This window comes from Oncorhynchus mykiss, chromosome 3 (genome assembly GCF_013265735.2).
Source record: "Oncorhynchus mykiss isolate Arlee chromosome 3, USDA_OmykA_1.1, whole genome shotgun sequence".
NCBI lineage: Eukaryota > Metazoa > Chordata > Actinopteri > Salmoniformes > Salmonidae > Oncorhynchus > Oncorhynchus mykiss.
The window spans coordinates 63,157,478-63,179,187 of NC_048567.1; the positions used below are offsets into that span (position 1 = coordinate 63,157,478).

General features: G+C 41.8%; 2 protein-coding genes across 5 annotated transcripts in view; one reads left to right on the forward strand and one right to left on the reverse strand.

The window, feature by feature from the left end:
* Positions 1-6,816: 6,816 nt before the first annotated feature.
* Positions 6,817-9,571, reverse strand: LOC118944692 (vegetative cell wall protein gp1-like). Its single transcript, XM_036965051.1, has 2 exons — positions 9,534-9,571; positions 6,817-7,426 (listed from the first exon to the last, which is right to left on the reverse strand). Exons 1-2 carry the CDS (start codon positions 9,569-9,571, stop codon positions 6,817-6,819), a joined length of 648 nt encoding a protein of 215 aa, XP_036820946.1.
* A 6,187-nt stretch (positions 9,572-15,758) lies between these two features.
* Positions 15,759-21,710, forward strand: part of LOC110520366 (A-kinase anchor protein 11) — a 31,360-nt gene continuing 25,408 nt past the window's right edge. For 3 of the 4 annotated variants that reach the window (XM_021597626.2, XM_021597629.2, XM_021597628.2), the window contains exons 1-2: positions 15,766-15,907; positions 21,573-21,669. In XM_021597626.2, coding sequence (XP_021453301.2) covers positions 21,610-21,669 — 60 coding nt within the window. In that variant the 5' untranslated portion in view covers positions 15,766-15,907; positions 21,573-21,609. Of the gene's footprint in view, positions 15,908-21,572; positions 21,670-21,710 lie in introns of all 4 variants that reach the window. The other variant, XM_021597627.2, reaches the window with a different exon arrangement.

Sequence of the window (21,710 nt, forward strand, 5' to 3'; positions counted from 1 at the left end):
AGATGGGAAAAACTTCCCTAAACCCAGCCATCTCTGCAGCACTCCACCTATCAGGCAATTTATGCTAGAGTGGCCAGACGGAAGCCACTCCTCAGTAAAAGGCACATGACAGCCTGCTTGGAGTTTGCCAAAAGGCACCTAAAGGACTCTCAGACCATGAGAAACAAGATTATCTGGTCTGATGAAACCAACTCTTTTGCCTGAATGCCAACCGTCACGTTTGGAGGAAACCTGGCACCATCCCTACGGTGAAGCATGGTGGTGTCAGCATCGTGCTGTGGGGATGGTTTCAGCAGCAGGGACTGGTAGACTAGTCAGGATCAAGGGAAAGATGACCCAAGCAAAGTACAGAGAGATCCTTGATGAAAACGCTAAGGATCTCAGACTGGGGCCAAGACAACGCTGGACAGGCTTTGGTGTTATACCCAAGAAGGCTGTAATTGCTGCAAACGGTGCTTCAACAAAGTACTGAGTAAAAGGTCTGAATTCTTAAGTAAATGTCAATTTAATATTTTTTTTTTTATTATATACATTTGCAAAAATGTCTAAAAACCTGTGTTTGCTTTGTCATTATGGGGTATTGTGTGTAGATTGATGAGAGGGGACTTTTAAAAAAAGTCTGTAACGTAACAAAATGTGGAAAAAGTCAAGGGGTCTGAATACTTTCTGAATGCACTGTATCTCTATTCCCATTCATGTAAAATCCATATATTAGGGCCTAATGAAATTATTTAAATTAACTGATTTCCTTATATGAACTGTAACTCAGTAAAATCATTGAAATTGATGCATGTTGCATTTATAATTTTGTTCAGTGTACATACAGTATTTACTACCTAAATTACCTCGTACCCCTGCACATCGACTCGGTAGTGGTACCCTGAGTAGAGTATATAGCCAATTTATTGTTATTCATTGTGTTATAATTTGTTTCTATTATTCTGCTATTTTTCTCTCTGCATTGTTGGGAAGGGCCCGTAAGTAAGCATTTCACTGTTAGTCTACACCTGTTGTTTACCAACCATGTGAGTACGTGCTTTCATTTGCATGGCTGCGATTCCTATAGCTGACGGATGGCAGGGAAATCTCCAGCAGAAGTTCGGTTTCATAAGAATGAAATACGTTTCAGACCTGTTAGTCTGATTAATGTCGACTACATAATGGATCCTAAATATAAGATGGCACCGAAGAGGATGGCTGTCATTTACGGGCTCCTAACCAACTGTTCTATTTTGTTAGTTTTTTCGTTATTTGTTTCTTATTTCTTTCTTTATTTTGTACATAATGTTGCTGCTACCGTCTCTTATGACCGAAAATAACTTCTGGACCTCAGAACAGCGATTATTCACCACGAACTGGAAGAAACGTTTTCCTTTAACGAGTCCGACGTGAAGGATATACTGCTTTCCCGAGAACAGGCCCAAATCCCCGTCATTTGCTTGAAGAAAAGACTCTGAATGAGGGCGCAGATCGGGCTACCTTCTGAGAATGGCTTCTGAGAATATGTCACGTCCTGACCTTAGTTCCTTTTTTATGTCTCTATTTTAGTTTGGTCAGGGCGTGAGTTGGGGTGGGCATTCTATGTTTTTGTTCTATGTTTTGTATTTCTGCTTTTGGCCTGGTATGGTTCCCAATCAGAGGCAGCTGTCATTCGTTGTCTCTGATTGAGAACCATACTTAGGTAGCCTGTGTTCCACTATGATTTCTAGGTAGTTGATTTCTGTGTCTGTGTTTTCCATACAGAACTGTTTCGGTTTTCATTTATTTCTCTTGTTTTTTTGGTATTCTGTGTTCAGTTTAATAAATACATTATGGACACTTACCACGCTGCGCATTGGTCCGATATTTCATACTCCTCGTCAGAGGAAGAAGAAAATCATTACAGAATCCTTAGGTGAGAGAGTAAACTGCCACTGCCATTCGTTCTACTTGCTAACATGGAATCATTGGAAAATAAAATTGATGACCTACAATGATTATCCTACCAATGGGACATTAAAAACTGTAATATCTTATGTTTCACGAGTCGTGGCTGAACGACTACAAGGTTAATATAGAGCTGGCGGGATTTTCCATGCACCGGTGAGACGAGGGGTTGAGGTGTGTCTTTTTGTCAATAACAGCTGGTGTGCGATGTCTAATATTAAAGAAGTATTGAGGTATTGCTCACTTGAGGTAGTGTGGTCTACAGCTTATCATAAGATACTCTATCTACCAAGAGAGTTTTCATCTATATTATTCGTAGCTGTATATTTACCATCACAGACTGATGCTGGCACTAAGATCGCTCTCAACCACCTCTATAAGGCCACAAGCAAATAAGAAAATGCTCATCCAGAAGTGGCAGGTACTTTAATGCAGGCAAACTTAAATCAGTTTTAGCAAATTTTGACCAGCATGTCACATGTGCAACCAGAGGAAACTCTAGACGACCTTTACACCACACACAGAGATGCGTACAAAGTTCTCCCCCATCCTCTATTTGGCAAATCTGCCCATAATTCGATCCAAGCAAAAGCTTGATCAAAGCAAAATCTTTAAAATTGATTTAAACTCAGTATTTCACAATTCCTGACATTTAATTTGAGTAATAACTCCCTGTCTTAGGTGAGTTAGGATCACCACTTTATATTAAGAATGTGAAATGTCAGTATAATAGTAGAGAGATGTCACGTTCGTCCTCTTCTTCTGACGAGGAGTAGCAAGGATCGGACTAAAGCGCAGCGTGGTAGGTGTTCATGACGATATTTATTCAACTCAGAACACTAAAACAAAAATAACAACGAGAATGATAGGAAACGAAACAGTCCTGTCTGGTGACATACACAAAGACAGAAAATAATAACCCACGAAACACAATAGAAAACAGGCTCCCTAAAAATGGTTCTCAATCAGGGACAGCGATTGACAGCTGCCTCTGATTGAGAACCATACCAGGCCAAACACAGAAATAGCAAATCATAGAAAAACTAACATAGACAACCCACCCAACTCACGCCCTGACCATACTAAAACAAAGACATAACAAAAGAACTGAGGTCAGAACGTGACAAGAGAATGATTTATTTCAGCTTTAATTTATTTCATCACATTCCCAGTGGGTCAGAAGTTTACATACACTCAATTAGTATTTGGTAGCATTGCCTTTAAATTGTTTAACTTGGGTCAAACGTTTCGGTTAGCCTTCCACAAGCTTCCCACAATAAGTTGGGTGAATTTTGGCCCCTTGCTCCTGACACAGATTTGTAAGGCCTCCTTGCTCGCACACGCTTTTTCAGTTTCAGTTCTGCCCATAAATGTTCTATAGGATTGAGGTCAGGGCTTTGTGATGTCCATTCCAATACGTTGACTTTGTTGTCCTTACGCCATTTTGTCACAACTTTGGAAGTATGCTTGGGGTAATTTTCCATTTGGAAGACCCATTTGCGACCAAGCTTTAACTTCCTGACTGATGTCTTGAGATGTTGCTTCAATATATCCACATCATTTTCCTTTCTTCATGATGCCATCTATTTTTTGAAGTGCACCAGTCCCTCCTGCAGCAAAGCACCCCCACAACAAGATGCTGCTACCACCATGCTTCATGGTTGGGATGGTGTTCTTCGGCCTCCCCCTTTTTCCTCCAAACATAACGATGGTCATTATGGCCAAACAGTTCTATTTTTGTTTCATCAGACCCGAGGACATTTCTCTAAAAAGTACGATATTTGTCTCCATGTGGAGTTGCAAACCGTAGTCTGGCTTTTTTATGGGGGTTTTGGAGCAGTGGCTTCTTCCTTGCTGAGCGGCCTGTCAGGTTATGTCGATATAGGACTTGTTTTACTGTGGATAAAGATACTTTTGTACCTGTTTCCTCCAGCATCTTCACAAGGTCCTTTGCTGTTGTTCTGTGATTGATTTCCACTTTTCACAACAAAGTACGTTCATCTCTAGGAGACAGAATGCATCTCCTTCCTGAGCGGCATGACGGCTGCGTGGTCCAATGTTGTTTACACTTGCATACAATTGTTTGTACAGATAAACATGGTACCTTCAGGTGTTTGGAAATTGCTCCCAAGGATGAACCAGACTTGTGGAGGTCTACAATTGTTTTTCTGAGGGCTTGGCTGATTTCTTTTGATTTTCCCATGATGTCAAGCAAAGAGACACTGAGTTTGAAGGTAGGTCTTGAAATACATCCACAGGTACACCTCCAATTGACTCAAATGATGTCAGTTAGACTATCAGAAGCTTCTAAAGCCATGACATAATTTTCTGGAATTTACCAAGCTATTTAAAGACACAGTCAACTTAGTGTATGTAAACTTCTGACCCACTGGAACAGTGAATTATAAGTGAAATAATGTGTCTGTAAACAATTGTTGGAAAACTTACTTGTGTCATGCACAAAGTAGATGTCCTAACCGACTTGCCAAAACTATAGTTTGTTAACAAGAAATGTGTTGAGTGGTTGAAAAACAAGTTTTAATGACTCCAACCTAAGTGTATGTAAACTTCCGACTTCAATTGTACATATCCTACCACACTGGCTCTGACGCTCGTCAGATGTGGCAGGGCTTGAAAACTATTATGGACTACAAATGGAAACCCAGACGAAAGCTGCCCAGTGACGCGAGCGAGCCTTCCAAACGAGCTAAATGCCTTTTATGCTCGCTTTAAGGCAAGCAACACTGAAGCGTGCACGAGAGCACCAGCTGTTCTGATGACAGTGTGATAACGCTCTCGGTAGCCGATGTGAGCAAGACCTTTAAACAGGTCAGCATTCACAAAGCTTCGGGGCCAAACTGATTACCAGGACGTGTACTCAGAGCATGTGCGGACCAACTAGCAATTGTCTTCACTGACAGTCTGTAATACCTACATGTTTCAAGCAGACCACCATAGTTCCTGTGTCCAAGGAAGCGAAGGTAACCTGTCTCAATGATTACCGCCCCATAGCACTCACGTCAGTAGCCAAGAAGTGTTTTGAAAGGCTGGTCATGGTTCACATCAACAGCATCCTCCTGGGTGCCCTAGACCAACTCTAATTCGCATACTGCCCCAACAGATCCACAGATGACACAATCCCAATCGCATTCCACACTTCCCATTCCCACCCGGACAAAAGGAACACCTATGTGAGAATGCTGTTCATTGACTACAACTCAGCGTTCAACACCATAGTGCCCACGAAGCTCATCACTAAGCTAAGGACCCTGGGACTAACCACCTCCCTCTGCTACTGGATACTGGACTTCCTGATTGGCTGCTCCCACGTGGTAAGGGTAGGCAACAACACGTCTGCCACGCTGATCATCAACACCAGGGTGCCTCAAGGGTGTGTGCTTAGTCCCCTCCTGTTCTCCCTGTTCACACATGACTGCGTGGCCAAACATGACTCCAACACCATCATAAACTTTGTGACGACACAACAGTGGTAGGCCTGATCACCGACAACGATGAGACAGCCTATAGGGAGGAGGTCAGAGAACTGGCAGTGTGGTGCCAGGACAACAATATCTCCCTCAATGTGAGCAAGTCAAAGGAGCTGATCGTGGACTACAGGAAAAGGCGGGCCTAACAGGCCCCTATTAACATCGACGGGGCTGTAGTGGAGCGGGTCGAGAGTTTTAAGTTCCTTGGTGTCCACATCACCAACGAACTATCATGGTCCAAACACACCAAGACAGTCGTGAAGAAGGCTCGACAAAACCTTTTCCCCTTCAGGAGACTGAAAAGATTTGGCATGGGTCCCCAGATCCTCATAAAGTTCTACAGCTTCACCATCGAGGGCATCCTGACCGGTTGCATCACCGCCCTGTATGGCAACTGCTCAGCAGCTGACCGTAAGGCGCTACAGAGGGTAGTGCGTACGGCCCAGTACATTACTGGGACCAAGCTTCCTGCCATCCAGGAACTATATAATAGGCTATGTCAGAGGAAAGCCCATAAAATTGTCAAGTGGTACCGGAGTGCCAAGTCTAGGACCAACAGGCTCCCTACTCGCTGTTTATTATCTATGCATGGTCACTTCACCCCTACCTACATGTACAAATTACCTCAACTAATCTGTAGCCTCGCACACTGACTCGGTACCGGTACCCCCTGTATATAGCCTCGTAATGTTTATGTTAATGTGTTACTTTTTATTATTTTCTGTTTTTTATATTGGTAAATATATTTTCTTAACTTTTTTGAACTGCACTGTTGGTTAAAGGCTTGTAAGTAAGCATTTCACAGTAAGGTCTACACTTGTAGTCAGCGCATGTGGCAAATAAAGTTTGATTTGATATACAAAGGGAATACCATATGGTGATTAGGCTTGGATGTAACTGTACAGAACCAAACCATATGGATACACTCAAGTACTGCCTGAAAACCCCTATCGGTATCATGAGGATAATTATGTGATATTAAACAGCTAATCTAAAAGTCTGATTAGATATTACAGTCATTAAATAATTCAGATATTTCCAGACATTTTTGCCAAAACATTGTTTTTAGAGTTTAAAACATTGATCAGGTTGATTCTACTCTACTGATCCCTCTATCCCTGGAGGCTGCTACACCACAGCGGGTTGGAGGTAAACAGTAAAATATTCATGCATCAATTAAACCTGATTAAATGAATCTCAGAAATAACACCTGACAAAGCTTTCCTAACTGCTATTACAACTGTTTTAACTCCAACTTTATTATGAAGATAAATCCTGTCCTGTGCTGCCCTTGGTCTATACTGTCTGTACCCAGTGATACTCATCAACATTTTCCACTGCCAGGTGGTTGTAAAACAAGACCCTTCTAGTAGCACCCACTGAGATAGAGGCAAGCTAGGCCCTAGGGGGACTGCTGCGCTCTCGGGTGTCTAGTCAGGGAGCAGGACTGAGTTACAAACCCTGTAAGTCTCTGGGGGTGAGCGGCTGGGGGTGAGCGGCTGGGGGTGAGGGGCTGGGGGTGAGGGGCTGGGGGTGAGGGGCTGGGGGTGAGCGGCTGGGGGTGAGCGGCTGGGGGTGAGGGGCTGGGGGTGAGGGGCTGGGGGTGAGCGGCTGGGGATGAGGGGCTGGGGGTGAGCGGCTGGTGGTGAGGGGCTGGGGGTGAGCGGCTGGGGGTGAGGTGCTGGGGGTGAGGGGCTGGGGGTGAGGGGCTGGGGGTGAGCGGCTGGGGGTGAGCGGCTGGGGGTGAGGGGCTGGGGGTGAGGGGCTGGTGGTGAGGGGCTGGGGGTGAGGGGCTGGGGGTGAGCGGCTGGTGGTGAGGGGCTGGGGGTGAGCGGCTGGTGGTGAGGGGCTGGGGGTGAGCGGCTGGGGGTGAGGTGCTGGGGGTGAGGTGCTGGTGGTGAGCGGCTGGTGGTGAGGGGCTGGTGGTGAGGGGCTGGGGGTGAGGTGCTGGTGGTGAGGGGCTGGTGGTGAGCGGCTGGTGGTGAGGGGCTGGGGGTGAGCGGCTTGATGTACTGTATATGTATTTGGGGAAGGGGTGAGGGGTTATGGGGTTTCTGGGGGTATCCCTCTTCTTGGCCCTGGTCTGAAAAGTGAAATTGCTCGGTCTCTCTGAGCCTCTGCTCTTCCTTACAGCTGTATTTAACACATCTCCCAGGACCCACTTAACCTAAAAGCAATCATTTTCACAGCAGAACACTGGCATCACAGATTAAGCAGTGTGTGCGTGTGCGTGTGCGTGTGCGTGTGTGTGTGTGTGTGTGTGTGTGTGTGTGTGTGTGTGTGTGTGTGTCTGCATTGCTTTGAATCAGGAGACAGGAGATAATTGCCTGAGCAGTAGAACATGTTAAGATGCTGGTAATTCAGTGATTGCTTCTGTATGGCTAACTCCCCAGACTGGCTGTGTGTCAGAAAACAGACGGTAGAGACAGTAACTGCTGGACACACACACACACACACACACACACAGCTCCAGAATCAATTGAGCAGTAGGTCACCTGAGAGCACACTCAGGGGATTCTGCATGGCTATGCTACATTAAAAAGTGAATATGACATTACAGTCTGCCAACAGTGCTGCTGTTTAGACATAATCCCATCCCACCTCCCCTATTCATTTACAGTATGTCTTTCTCACAGCAAACCCATATGAGGCTTTTACCACACAATCGTTTTTTCTACAAATCAGGGAGACAATAGGAGAATGTTTATATGTTAGTTAATGGCTAGGGTTCTGTCTGTCTCATCTTATGCACCATAAGTATCTCTCACTTTCTTTCACAAGAATGACAGTAACAAATGTTCCCTCCACCTGAATATGGTTTGATACTGTTCCATAATGCTCAGTGAGACTTGAAAGAGCATTATACTCCTGCATAAGGACCACAGGAGGTTGGTGGTGCCTTAAAACCTTTGAAGGCTCCTGAGTGGCGCAGCGGTCTAAGGCACTGCATCTCAGTGCTAGAGGAGTCACTACAGACCCTGGGCTGTATCACAACCGGCCATGATCGGGGGTCCCATAGGGCGGCGCACAAATGGCCCAGCGTTGTCCAGGTTTGGCCAGGGTAGACCGTCATTGTAAAATAAGAATTTGTTTTTAACTAGTTAAGTAAACTAGTTAAACAACCTTTATTTAACGAGTTAAATAAAGGTTGAATACAAAAATATGGGCTTGTGGTAATGACGGGAGCGGAATCAGTGGAATTGTATCAAATACATCAGACACATGGTTTGTAGATGTTTGATGCCGTTCCAACCATTATTATGAGCTATTCTTCTCTCAGCAGCCTCCTGTGATAAGAACATATAGATAAAGGACATATTCGTCAATACAATACAATATGACATGACTTGTCCTGAGTGTGCAACTACTGCCCCCTTCTGGCCAAAATCTGACAACACAGTCAGATCTGTTAGGTCAGGAAGACTAGAATGGTATGCATTTACTTTCCTTTGTCTGATGATAGAAAACCCACTCAATTTCACAGTTTAAATTAATTGACAAAGTCAATACATGTCATCTAGATAAGTCTGAACTGTGCAATTAGAGTGATTGGCTAGATGTGTAACCTCGGGGACAATGGGATTGGCTGAAAATTGTTCTAATGATGACTGCCTACTAATTACCCAGAGAAAGGCATCCATCTTCCAAAAAAAAGAGTGAAAACTACCAGCTATGGCCACCAACTCACTTCTCACAGTAACAACGGTATAGAAATGGTCATAGAAAAAAACAATGAACACAGAAAGCTGAACTATAAACAGCCGAAACTGGGTCACGGTCATGGTCTGGGTCACCTTCTACCTGCTGTCGTTCTTCAATTCCAACAGTCTAATCAAACATTCCAATCATCAGATGTCACCTATCTCTCTTGGTGTGAGGCTTCTTTTCCAATTTGATCTGATTTTACTCTTCATTATTGAGAAATGTGTTACTATTGTTATCTGGGTGGGTGTTTTGGCGTTACACATTGGAGTCCCAGATAGTGAGGCTCTTTGTAAGGCTCGGATGCCCCCCATGATCCCAAAGCAGTGGGCCAGCATCCCACCTATCAACATCGACACACACACACACAGTTCTAAGAAACATGGAATCAGGCCACTATCAGAACTCACTTCTCACCAGATCACCAGAGATACTACGCCCAGCTTTTCAGCCATGTTTGTAAAACCTCTTACCCGGTTAACTGAGCTCAGGAGTGAGGAAAGAGATGGAGTGGCAGAGCCTGTCTGGAAGAGGAAGGTTGGAGAGGTCCATGGGAGAGCTGAGAGGATGAAGGTTGCAAGATGTGTGTTCTGTGGCCCCTTCGCTCACATCTACTGTCTGTTGGGCGGCATGGGACTGATCCCTTTCTGGTGGCTTCTACAGGTACAGTGATGTGAAGGGGCACAGGGGGCATGAGCCTATAGGAGAACACCACAATGTTACACATTGGCAACAAGGCAATAAGATGAATAAAAAATTGCACTTTATTCATAACTTTTATTCTATTCCATCGATGGGGGATGTGTCAGAGGTGTGAGACGCACAAGAGAAGAAGGGTGTTGAGTGGAGAACTGACAACTGTAACACAAGTGAAGCTCATCCAGTATCAACCTCCCAATGCTTCACCAAGAGAGGCCGTCGCTCTCATCAATATGGGACATCATTCATGCTGACATTCGGAATTAAATTAGCTAATAAAATATTATTTTTCTTTTGCACTGAATTGTCTCCAAAAAAGAATCTGCGGTTTGAGGAGGGTTGAAACGATATAAATTCTAAAAGTAGTCAAAGTATTCATATGTGACAAAGGAAGGGTACACGCAGGGGTGGACTGGGCTGGTGCATATTAGCCTGTCTTTTGCGCAAAATGATGGGGGCCTCGAGGAAAGAAATGGGCCGCTGTGTTACAAATGCCAGAGACGGCCCCTGCGTACATCAAGAACAGTGGAGGCTGCTGAGGGGAGGACGGCTCATAATAATGTCTGAAACGGAGAGAATAACTATGTGTTTGATGTATTTGATACTATTCGACTCATTCCGCTCCAGCCATTACCTCGAGCCCGTCCTCCCCAATTAGGGTCCCAACAACCTGCTGTGATCAAGAACCATTAAAGCTGAGGTTCTCTGATGATGATGCCCCACATTAGAACATGCCTTCGCCTGTGAAACCCTACCACCTGCTGGTCTGTCAGTGAAGTGCACCTGGCTGCAGGGGAGAGGTATAGTGCATTAATCACCAGGACTAACTACTACTCTAACCCAGGCCATTTCAACCAGAATGAAAACACTGGAATTAGCTGAAGTTGGTTCTCATTAGCACCTCTCCCTAAAGCTAGGAGTTTAATAATGAAAATGCTCACTCATAGTCAAACCCTATGAAACCCTACGATTAACTGGCTAATTGGGAGGAATCAGACACAAGACCTAGCCTACTGATGGAGAGTTTTAGACACACATACAGTCTAATACTAGCATTCCCCTCACAGTCTACTCTACACCACCACAGCCTGTATATGTCTTTATTTATAATTGCCACGTATTGAAGGTGCTGAAAGTCATTTAAAAAAATAGTAATAATTGTAGAATGAAAAAGAAAAAGGTGTAGTGGGTAGTTTCTCATCTGACTGAAGAGATCAATGTGTCTGTGTGGAGTAGCACTGTAGAGATGATTTATCCACTAACTCTAATGCACATTTAACGGTTTACATTCTGTCAATGCTCCTGGCAAATGTTTATAAAACCAGCCTTATTGTTTGAAAAAAACAAGCCTTTATTCAGGGACATTTCTAGCATTTTGAGGGCCCTAAGCGAGATTTGGTTGGGGGGGGGGCCACCTCGCAGCAAAACATTTTAGTAGCCCCCCTCTTGACGGCGGAGATAGAAATGTGCAGCTTTAAAGTTAATTTCTTGCAATTCCACACATTTTGCCATGGGGCGTAGAGAAAATGTTGCAGTTTTAAGGCACATCTTCTGCAATTCTACCAATTTGTCTATGGGGCACAGAGAAGATTTGGCATCTTAAAACCAATTTCATGCGATTCTACACTGTGCCATCCTCTTCACATTTTGCGATGTGATGGAGGGAACATTTTTCCAGTTTTAAAGCTAATTTCCTGCAATCCTAAACATTCTGCCATGACTTAGGCCATGTTCATATGATATCTGAGTGAGAATCACTAACAAAATCAATAGAGGCCCGTTGGAGGTCAGAGTCCCTGGGCTCATGCCATGTGTGCCCAGTCAGTAATTAGGCCATGATTACTGTAAGGTTGAGATATCTGGCTAGACTAACTTACCTAGCAATCGATAAAATGTTAGCTGACATGGGCTTAGTAATTGAGTGACAGCCAGTGACTGACATAAAAGGAAAAGTGCTGATGCAGTACCACATTTCGAAATTTCGCGTTGTGCATTCTGCTACCCTAACTATCAAGTTGAGTTTTTGGGCTTGGGGGACACTAGCAGCAGCGAAAATACGAAATGACCTTACTTTATGACTTTTTGCAAATCCAATCAGTTTTCCACGTTGATTCAACGTCATCACATTGAATGTGTTTTGTTGAAACGTTTTTTGCCCAGTGGGTTGTTTGTCAAACACAGAGGCTGATCACTTTTGAGGTATTTAAAGCATAAACCTATTCATTTACAATGTTTGAAATACGTTTTTTCTTTTAACTTGCATTTTGTTAGACTAATAGGCTTAGTTTGTTTCTAGCTTTTTCTTTTCAGGGCATAGTCTCGATTAGCAAAGTGAAAGTAACTGATGACCCCACTGCCACCACTTTGTTCACAACGTTGACATCAGCAAACCGCTTGCCAACATGACGCCATACACATGGTCTGCGGATGTGAGGCTGGTACTGCCAAATTCTCTAAAACGACGTTGGGGCGGCTTATGATAGAGAAATGAACATTACATTATCTGGCAACAGCTCTGGTGGACATTCCTTCAGTCACTATGCCAATCGCACGCTCCCTCAACTTGAGACATCTATTGCATTGTGTTGTGTGACAAAACTGCACATTTTAGTGGCCTTTTATTGTCCCCAGCACAAGGTGCACCTGCGTAATGATCATGCTGTTTAATCAGCTTCTTGACATGCCACACTTGTCAGGTGGATGGATTATCTTGGCAAAGGAGAAATGCTACCTAACAGGGATGTAAACAAATGTGTGCACAAAATTTGAGAGAAATAAGCTTTTTGTGAATATGGAACCTTTCTGGGATCTTTTATTTCAGCTCATGAAACATGGGCCCAACACTTTACATGTTGTATGTTTGTTGAGTGTACTTTAAAATGACTAAAGCCAAATCGAAACTGTGTAGAAATGATAATGGACCTACATTCCTAAAGTTCCTTGACTGTGTCCAGCTAGCTAATAACCACCGAAATGAAAGCTAGACAATCAGGGAGCATAGACAATTCCAAAAACGATGGATAGAGAACAAAAGTCCTCTATCCATCTATACATCGGTCGACTTTATTTTATACTTGATTTTATGCTGGCAGATATAATCATGGATATGACCATATAAATATAATTAATTAGAATTAAATAGTGTTAGCTCTATTTCTATGGATATCATGCAATCGATTAGTCTGTCTGCGCTTTCTTCCTCCCGGAGAAAGCGAGCGGTGTGTGGACCTGTGTGAAGCTACATTAATCCACATTAAGGATTATCAACAATAGTGGAACAAGCTGTTCGACTTCAAAATAAAAGTTCCCCATTGAAAGTGATTCGAACTACATTAATTTCACATTTCCTTTCAAATGGTATCAAGAATATGAATAGCCTTGCTTCAGATCCTGAGCTACAGACAGTTAAATTTGGGTATGTCATTTTAGGTGAAAATGGGGGGAAAAAAAGGGTTGGATCCTTAAGAGGTTTTGAATCAATTTTAGAACAAAGCTGTAACGCATCTAAATGTGGAAAAAGTCAAGGGGTCTGAATACTTTCCGAAGGATCTGTATATACACGTTACAGGTTTACATATGGAACTTGGGTCCATGAAATGGGGTATCAGCCTACTCAGTGACACCAACCGATTACCATTCTAAAAACGTTTACATCAATTTTAGTGTCAACGTCATCATATTAGGGAACTTTAACTGTGGGAAATCACCTAACTATTCATCATATTGTGGGTGTTGAATGTTCACATTGCAATGTACAGCCTTACCCCATTTCATGGACTCAAGATCCATAGGTATCAGCCTATTCGGTGACAGCATTTAAGATTCCCAATAATGGCAAATTGCAACAGAAATAATGTTTAATCAGTATTTATTTAAAGAAACAATTTGTGCGTCTACAACTTTCTAACTCATCATTATTCACGAATAATTCAGTACTATCCGTAATCATGGTAGCATCCACATTAAAGTAGAAGTGTTTAGAAACTTATTCAATTCTTATTTACAATAAAAGTGACTCCAAAAAAGGCACTACACATTATTTACTATTCATTTCTATTGGGCACAAAATCATCTGAAACACAACCAAAACAAGCAGCAAATACATCCAACATGTTTGTAGAGTCACAGGCTTGATGTAATCATTGCATGTTAGGAATATGAGATCAAATAAGTGAATTTGTTCCAATACTTTTGGTTCCCTAAAATGGGAGACTATGTACAAAAGGTGGTGTAATTACTCAACAGTTCACCCGATATGGATGAAAACACCCTCAAATTAAGGCTGACACTCTGCTCTTCAATTTCATAGTAATTGTATCATTTCAAATCCAAATTGTTGGAGTACAGAGCCAAAAAAAAAAAAAGGTCACTGTCCCAATACTTTTGGAGCTCACTGTAGGTATACCCCTAATGCAATTCAAAAGTCGAATACATCCACAGTGTGATTTCAACAGATTTGTTCTTATTTTGTGTCAATTAGCCAATTATTGTCTTTTGTTAAAGTAAAACAAAATAAAAATACTGACCTTGTTTAGTGTTATCTTGTCCAAATACAGCATGATGGCACTATTTGTATCCGTTTGTATCACTGTCAATGGGGGACCTTTATTTTGAAGGCAAACCGCAAATTTCACATTTCCTTTCAAATGGTATCAAGAATATGAATAGCCTTGCTTCAGATCCTGAGCTACAGACAGTTAAATTTGGGTATGTCATTTTAGGTGAAAATGGGGGGAAAAAAAGGGTTGGATCCTTAAGAGGTTTTGAATCAATTTTAGAACAAAGCTGTAACGCATCTAAATGTGGAAAAAGTCAAGGGGTCTGAATACTTTCCGAAGGATCTGTATATACACGTTACAGGTTTACATATGGAACTTGGGTCCATGAAATGGGGTATCAGCCTACTCAGTGACACCAACCGATTACCATTCTAAAAACGTTTACATCAATTTTAGTGTCAACGTCATCATATTAGGGAACTTTAACTGTGGGAAATCACCTAACTATTCATCATATTGTGGGTGTTGAATGTTCACATTGCAATGTACAGCCTTACCCCATTTCATGGACTCAAGATCCATAGGTATCAGCCTATTCGGTGACAGCATTTAAGATTCCCAATAATGGCAAATTGCAACAGAAATAATGTTTAATCAGTATTTATTTAAAGAAACAATTTGTGCGTCTACAACTTTCTAACTCATCATTATTCACGAATAATTCAGTACTATCCGTAATCATGGTAGCATCCACATTAAAGTAGAAGTGTTTAGAAACTTATTCAATTCTTATTTACAATAAAAGTGACTCCAAAAAAGGCACTACACATTATTTACTATTCATTTCTATTGGGCACAAAATCATCTGAAACACAACCAAAACAAGCAGCAAATACATCCAACATGTTTGTAGAGTCACAGGCTTGATGTAATCATTGCATGTTAGGAATATGAGATCAAATAAGTGAATTTGTTCCAATACTTTTGGTTCCCTAAAATGGGAGACTATGTACAAAAGGTGGTGTAATTACTCAACAGTTCACCCGATATGGATGAAAACACCCTCAAATTAAGGCTGACACTCTGCTCTTCAATTTCATAGTAATTGTATCATTTCAAATCCAAATTGTTGGAGTACAGAGCCAAAAAAAAAAAAAGGTCACTGTCCCAATACTTTTGGAGCTCACTGTAGGTATACCCCTAATGCAATTCAAAAGTCGAATACATCCACAGTGTGATTTCAACAGATTTGTTCTTATTTTGTGTCAATTAGCCAATTATTGTCTTTTGTTAAAGTAAAACAAAATAAAAATACTGACCTTGTTTAGTGTTATCTTGTCCAAATACAGCATGATGGCACTATTTGTATCCGTTTGTATCACTGTCAATGGGGGACCTTTATTTTGAAGGCAAACCGCAAATTCCACTGTTGTGGCTAAGTCTTATTGTGGCTAGCGCTGAGGGTGATTACTACTGCCTGAATCAGTCTTGTTTTCATGGAATTAACTTTTGTTGGAACATCATCTCGCTTCAACACTTGCTACACGGTGGGAATAACAGGACTGGAGTGGGAGGTTGAATGACGATTTTGTGGTGAATTGACGATACATTATTGTATATTCAGGATGTATTATGCAATGATTTGTAGCTATATGTTAACGCCAGCTAGCCAGCTGTTTTAACGTTAGTGTAATGTGACATGATGACGGGACCGAGGCCCATTGCTAGCTAGCTAGCGTTAGTAGTTAAAGTGTTTGACAGTTAGTCAAGCGATCTTGTTGACACTAACTAAGTAGCTCGCTAAAATAAGTTATTGATTTGCGCAGCGTCGACGCTGATTCAAAATGTGACAGCTACAGCTGTGTATTGGGATGTCACGTCAAATAAATAATTGCCATCCTGTGTGAAAATGCGACACTGCTCGTGTGATGGCCTGCCACAACTTTAAGCTTGATTGCCAGTTAGCGATGTGTGGCTACAGTTATTAATTAATAAGATACTGATTAAAGACACGTTAGATAAAACTAAAAGTTGTTTACTAATCAAACCTATTTGGAGTCTATTCTAATGGTAAATTAAGCTAGCTAGCTCGTTGCTTGATCAGCTGGCTTGCTTGTTGTGGTCAGCCATGGCAGGCAGTTATGTGATTGTGGTTTCATAGCACGTAGGCCTGTCACCACCTCCCCAGACAATGTGGATCTGTAGTTAGGAAATTGCTATATAATATTCCTTATTTTCCAGCCTGATCTTGAATCGAGCTTCCATGTAAATAACCCCCGCTCGTCCCTCATCACACAATAGCAAGAATTAAGATTGCTAGCTACCACTCCCCCTATTGTCAGTAGACTTTATTGAATGCAGTTCCTAGTATCAGCCCAGCAGATGATGTTGTAGCTACACCAACAACAGCTGTACGATAGGAGCTTGGAATTCTGTGCTTCCAACTTTGTGGCAACAGTTTGAGGAAGGCCCTTTCAGCATGACAATGCCCCCATGCACAAAGCTAGGTCCATACAGAAATGGTTTGTACAGATTGGTGTGGGAGAACTTGACTGGTCTGCACAAAGCCCGGACCTCAAACCCATCGAACACCTTTGGGATGAATTGGGGACACTGACTGCGAGACATGCCTAATTGCCCAACATCACTGCCTGACCTCACTAATGCTCTTGTGGCTTAATGGAAGGAAGTTCCCGCAGCAATTTTCCAACATCTAGTGGAAAGCCTTCACAGAAGAGTGGAGGCTGTTATAGCATCGAAGGGGGGACCAACTCCATATTTATGCCCCTGATTTTTGGAATGAGATGTGTGATGAGCAGGTGTCCACATACTTTTGGTCATGTAGCATATACGGTCCACTGAAAACGGTTCTCTGAATACTGTCAGCTGTAGTTTCAGTCCTGTGTGCTGCTGCATTCCTCTTCCCCTTTCACCCCTCCGCCCACATAGCCACACATTCATGCTGAAACGCCTCAGACTGACCTATTTTAGCTCTTACACAATTCCTGCCATGGCAGATTGTGCTGCTACATCTCCAAAGCTGCTTACAAAGAACCTAAACCAGTAGTAGGTTCCTATTCTGCCATATATCCCCACAGTTTGATATGGTCTCTGCATTGGCTTCTTGTGCACTGTTAGCCCATTCTTAGATTGTAATGTAAAACATATACCGTCTATTCACAAACCTGTCTGCTGCCCAGTGGCAAAGCTTGGATATTAAAGGAGTAGGCTCTCCTACACTCCTTAACAGGTCATTTGTGGGTACAGTCTGTGATTTGAATATGAATATAAGCTTAAAGGTCTTTATTTATTTTTCTAAAATGCTATAGGTTACATGAACTGAGCATCATCAAACCGTCATCATGAGGAAATACAACCTGCAACACAGAAACTGAGAGATAAGACACCTGTTAGACTTCCTAGTTCATTGGGGTCAGTGGATAGCAGAACAGCCTGGGGGGGATGAGCAAGTGGGCTGTCCATTATTTCTGCTGCTTGGTTCCCATACATAGAGGACAGTCATCCTGTCGGAGACTAATTGTCTAGACTCATACTCAACCAGCTGCTTTGGACAGCACCTCAAAGAACAGCTCACATTTCTTGGGAAACTTTCTTCCTCATTCACTATAAATATTTGTTCTTCCCTGGGATAGTGTTCAGACTCTAGGTCCACACCCCAGTTGTCTCTACGGCTGTTTGATCATCCATGCAGGCCTTGGGTCTGAAGGAGGGTGTCAGGCATACATAGTTACTATGCCAACATCTAAGGCTGCTGGAAAACTGATAGAAACCTGATCTCTAAATGTATTTCACTTCATCTGAGTGTTGTTTCAGTGCCTCAGTTCAGTTAATCTCCACCTGTCTTTATTTTACTGAGGTGACTGAGGGCTGTGCTGTTGTTGTACATCTAACCTCTTGACCTCTACAGCTGACTTCCTGTTATGACTGTGTTTCTCAGGGTTTGTGTTAAGACTGGATAAAAACGGAGTCTTGTCATCCATCAGTAGGCCTATCTCACTATTTTGTGTTGATTGCATGAACAGTCTTATCGTCTAACAGTATCTCACTATTCCCACTACGCTGGCAGTGGAAACGACCTGCTTTATCATGCTGTTGCGCTGTGATGCAGAGTAGCATCTAGCAGCGATACAGAAAGCTTATGTTGGCCAGTGTCAATCTTGCTCCTTACTGACCCATTACAGTTATGTGTGGAGATAGACATGCCGCAGGTCCTTTCTAACCTATGTACAGCAGAGGAGGCTGGTGGGAGGAGTCCCTGGAGGGCAGGTTCATTATAATGGCTGGAATGGAAACAATCATCAAATAACTATTTGATTTGATTTGGATCTCTTTTAGTCCCCATTTGGACTAATCTTCCAAGAGTCCTTAAACGTTAAAATACAATATAATACATTTCCACATATAACACACTATTACAAACATACATCATATACTAACATAATGACCCAATAAATACTCAATCTAAAAAAAATATTGATTCTTCTTCTACTAAAGTCCCACAACATTTCTATGTATTATATTTAACGTTTTAAAATAATGTTTATATTTTATATATTGAAAGGTTTCTGGCTTGCTCAGTTAATTTATTCCATTTCTTTATTGCTCTAAATCGAAATGTTCTTTTGCCTATTTCTCTTTTGTGTCTGGACAACGCATAGATGGTGGACAATCTATATTCTCCAAATCTCCTTGTAAAGCTTGCTGTACCTGTTGAACCGATTGTCTTGCTGAGTAAATTGTAGTATCATCTGCAAATATATTAGCTTGAGTTTCAGCTAAGGCATAGGGAAGGTCATTGGTATATATTAAATAGAGAAGTGGCCTAAGGCATAGGGAAGGTCATTGGTATATATTAAATAGAGAAGTGGCCTAAGGCATAGGGAAGGTCATTGGTATATATTAAATAGAGAAGTGGCCCAAGGCCACTACCTCCTTAAAACCATAATGCATTAATTTTGTCAAAATTATTTTATGATCCACTAAATCAAATGCTGCACTGAAATCTAAAAATAGTACACCTACAAATTTGCCATTATCCATAGCATTGAGCCACTGGTAAGTCATGTCAACCAATGTAGTGGAATGGTTTTTGCGATAAACATGCTGATTGGCTGTAATCAGATTATTCTTTTCCATGTACTCCCATATTGGGAGTAGACTAATTGGTCAACTATTGGCAGGAGTAATGGGTTCTTGCAGTCTTTCGGAATAGGACACAGTTTTGCATGCTTCTATACATTTGCAAACATCCCCTTTTCGAGTGACCAGTTAAATATGTATCTCAGTGGAACTGCAATCTGGGGAAAAGCACAGCGAAGCAAAAAATTGTCCATAAGACCATAACCTGTATATTTACCATCAGGTAATGACTTCAATAGGTTTAACACATCCAGTGACACCGTTTGTAGACTAAAAGAGCAGATCTTATTGCTCATAATATGATCATCAATCCATTGGACAATAGCTTGTTTGGAAGAATGTATGTCTACATTGTTGGTCAGTAATTTAATTTTCTGTGTAAAAAAAACTCTGCAAAATGATTGTCAACATCAACTGGTTTTGTTATCATTCTCCCGTCAAACTCCACACTAGATGGGCATGATGAGATAGATGTACCAAGTAAGCCCTTAACTGTGTTCCATACCTCTTTAGAATCATCTTTACAATCAATAAAAGCATTGTTGTAAAATAACATTTTTTCCCTTTCGATTCAATTTAACTGCATAATTACGTAATGTTCTATAATTCTGTTCATCAATTTCTAATTTTGACTTGGCTGCTAAGACTTTTGCCATATTTCTTTGAGAAAAAGCCTCACCCAGTTCATCATCAATCCATGGAGATGGACGAGCACCAACTGTACTCTTTCTTATAGGGACATGATGGTCCATTACCTCAGTGAGTAAATCAATAAAACATTTTGTAGTGTGATTTAAATCATCCTCTAGATATATCAACTCCCAGGGTACAGCAGCTAAATCATTTAGAAATAGCTCATGATCAAATGTTTTAATATTTCTCTTAACCACAATCCTAGGGGGTTTCTTTGGAACCTTGGTGTTCATGGTTATGGTCACAATATTATGGTCTGTCCAGCCCACTGGCATTGATCTGGCTTTTAAGCATCGCAATGGTATATTACAGAAAATCAGATCAATGCATGTGTCTGAGCGATGACCCAACTTAATTGATGATCTAGTGGTATCATTAACCATATGCCAAGAACTGTGGTTTGAAACAAATCTCATCAATTTTGTTCTATTCAAATTATTGTGATCCTTCCAATTTATATTAAAATCACCCAATATAAATACATCTCTGTTGGTATCTGTGGCCTGGTCAAACCCAGTACATAAGTCATCCAGATAGGACACCTTAGAGCTAGGAGGTCTATACACACATCCTACCAATATGGGTGCCTGATGAGGCAGATGTACTTGAGCCTATAGTGCCTCTATTTGACATACAGTGGGGAGAACAAGTATTTGATACACTACCGATTTTGCAGGTTTTCCTACTTACAAAGCATGTAGAGGTCTGTAATTTTTATCATAGGTACACTTCAACTGTGAGAGACGGAATCTAAAACAAAAATCCAGAATATCACATTGTATGATTTTTTTTTAAAAGTAATTCATTTGCATTTTATTGCATGACATAAGTATTTGATACATCAGAAAAGCAGAACTTAATATTTAGTACAGAAACCTTTGTTTGCAATTACAGAGATCATACGTTTCCTGTAGTTCTTGACACTGTACATCAAGCAAGGTTTCTTTAAGTTGTTTGTTCTCTCTTTGCACCACCTCCACCTTGCTATGAACAGTCTGCAGTACCTTTCAGCACCGTGTTCTCTTTCCTTAGATCATCAATCTGACGTTGGCTGAATTCTAGACTGGCACATAATGCATTGATGTCCTCTCGCAATATATCCAAGAATTGATATATGAAGCCCTTTTTACATCAGCGGAGTGCTTATACAGAAACCCAGCCTAAAACCCCAAACAGCAATCAATGCAGATGTAGAAGCATGGAGCAGATGTCAATGGAACGGAGTCAAACGTGGTTTCCGTATGTTTGACTCCGTTCCATTAATTCCATTCCAGCCTTTACAATGAGCCTGTCCTCCTGTTTTTCATTCTTATCTTTGAGACTTGTTAGTTAGTCAGAATTGAATGATATCAAAATGTATTTGGCGTGATCTCAACTCTCTCCTTCTCTTTCTCTCCTTCTACAGGTGAGTGGCTAGTCCGTCACGCTGAGCCTGCGTTGCCATGGACGCCTGTGCCCGTATCCGAGGAGTTCCTCTCAGGACCAGAGCTTCCAGGAAAGAGGTTTGAGTCAGAATGCCATCTTCTGATTGACTGATCGATTG

Excerpts from the sequence above, each read along its gene's own strand:
- LOC118944692 (XM_036965051.1), bottom strand. The coding sequence starts at position 9,571 with ATGGCTGAAAAGCTGGGCGTAGTATCTCTGGTGATCTG. Across the intron at positions 7,427-9,533 it reads GTAGTATCTCTGGTGATCTG|TACATCAAGCCGCTCACCCC; the intron begins GTGAGAAGTGAG and ends ATACATATACAG.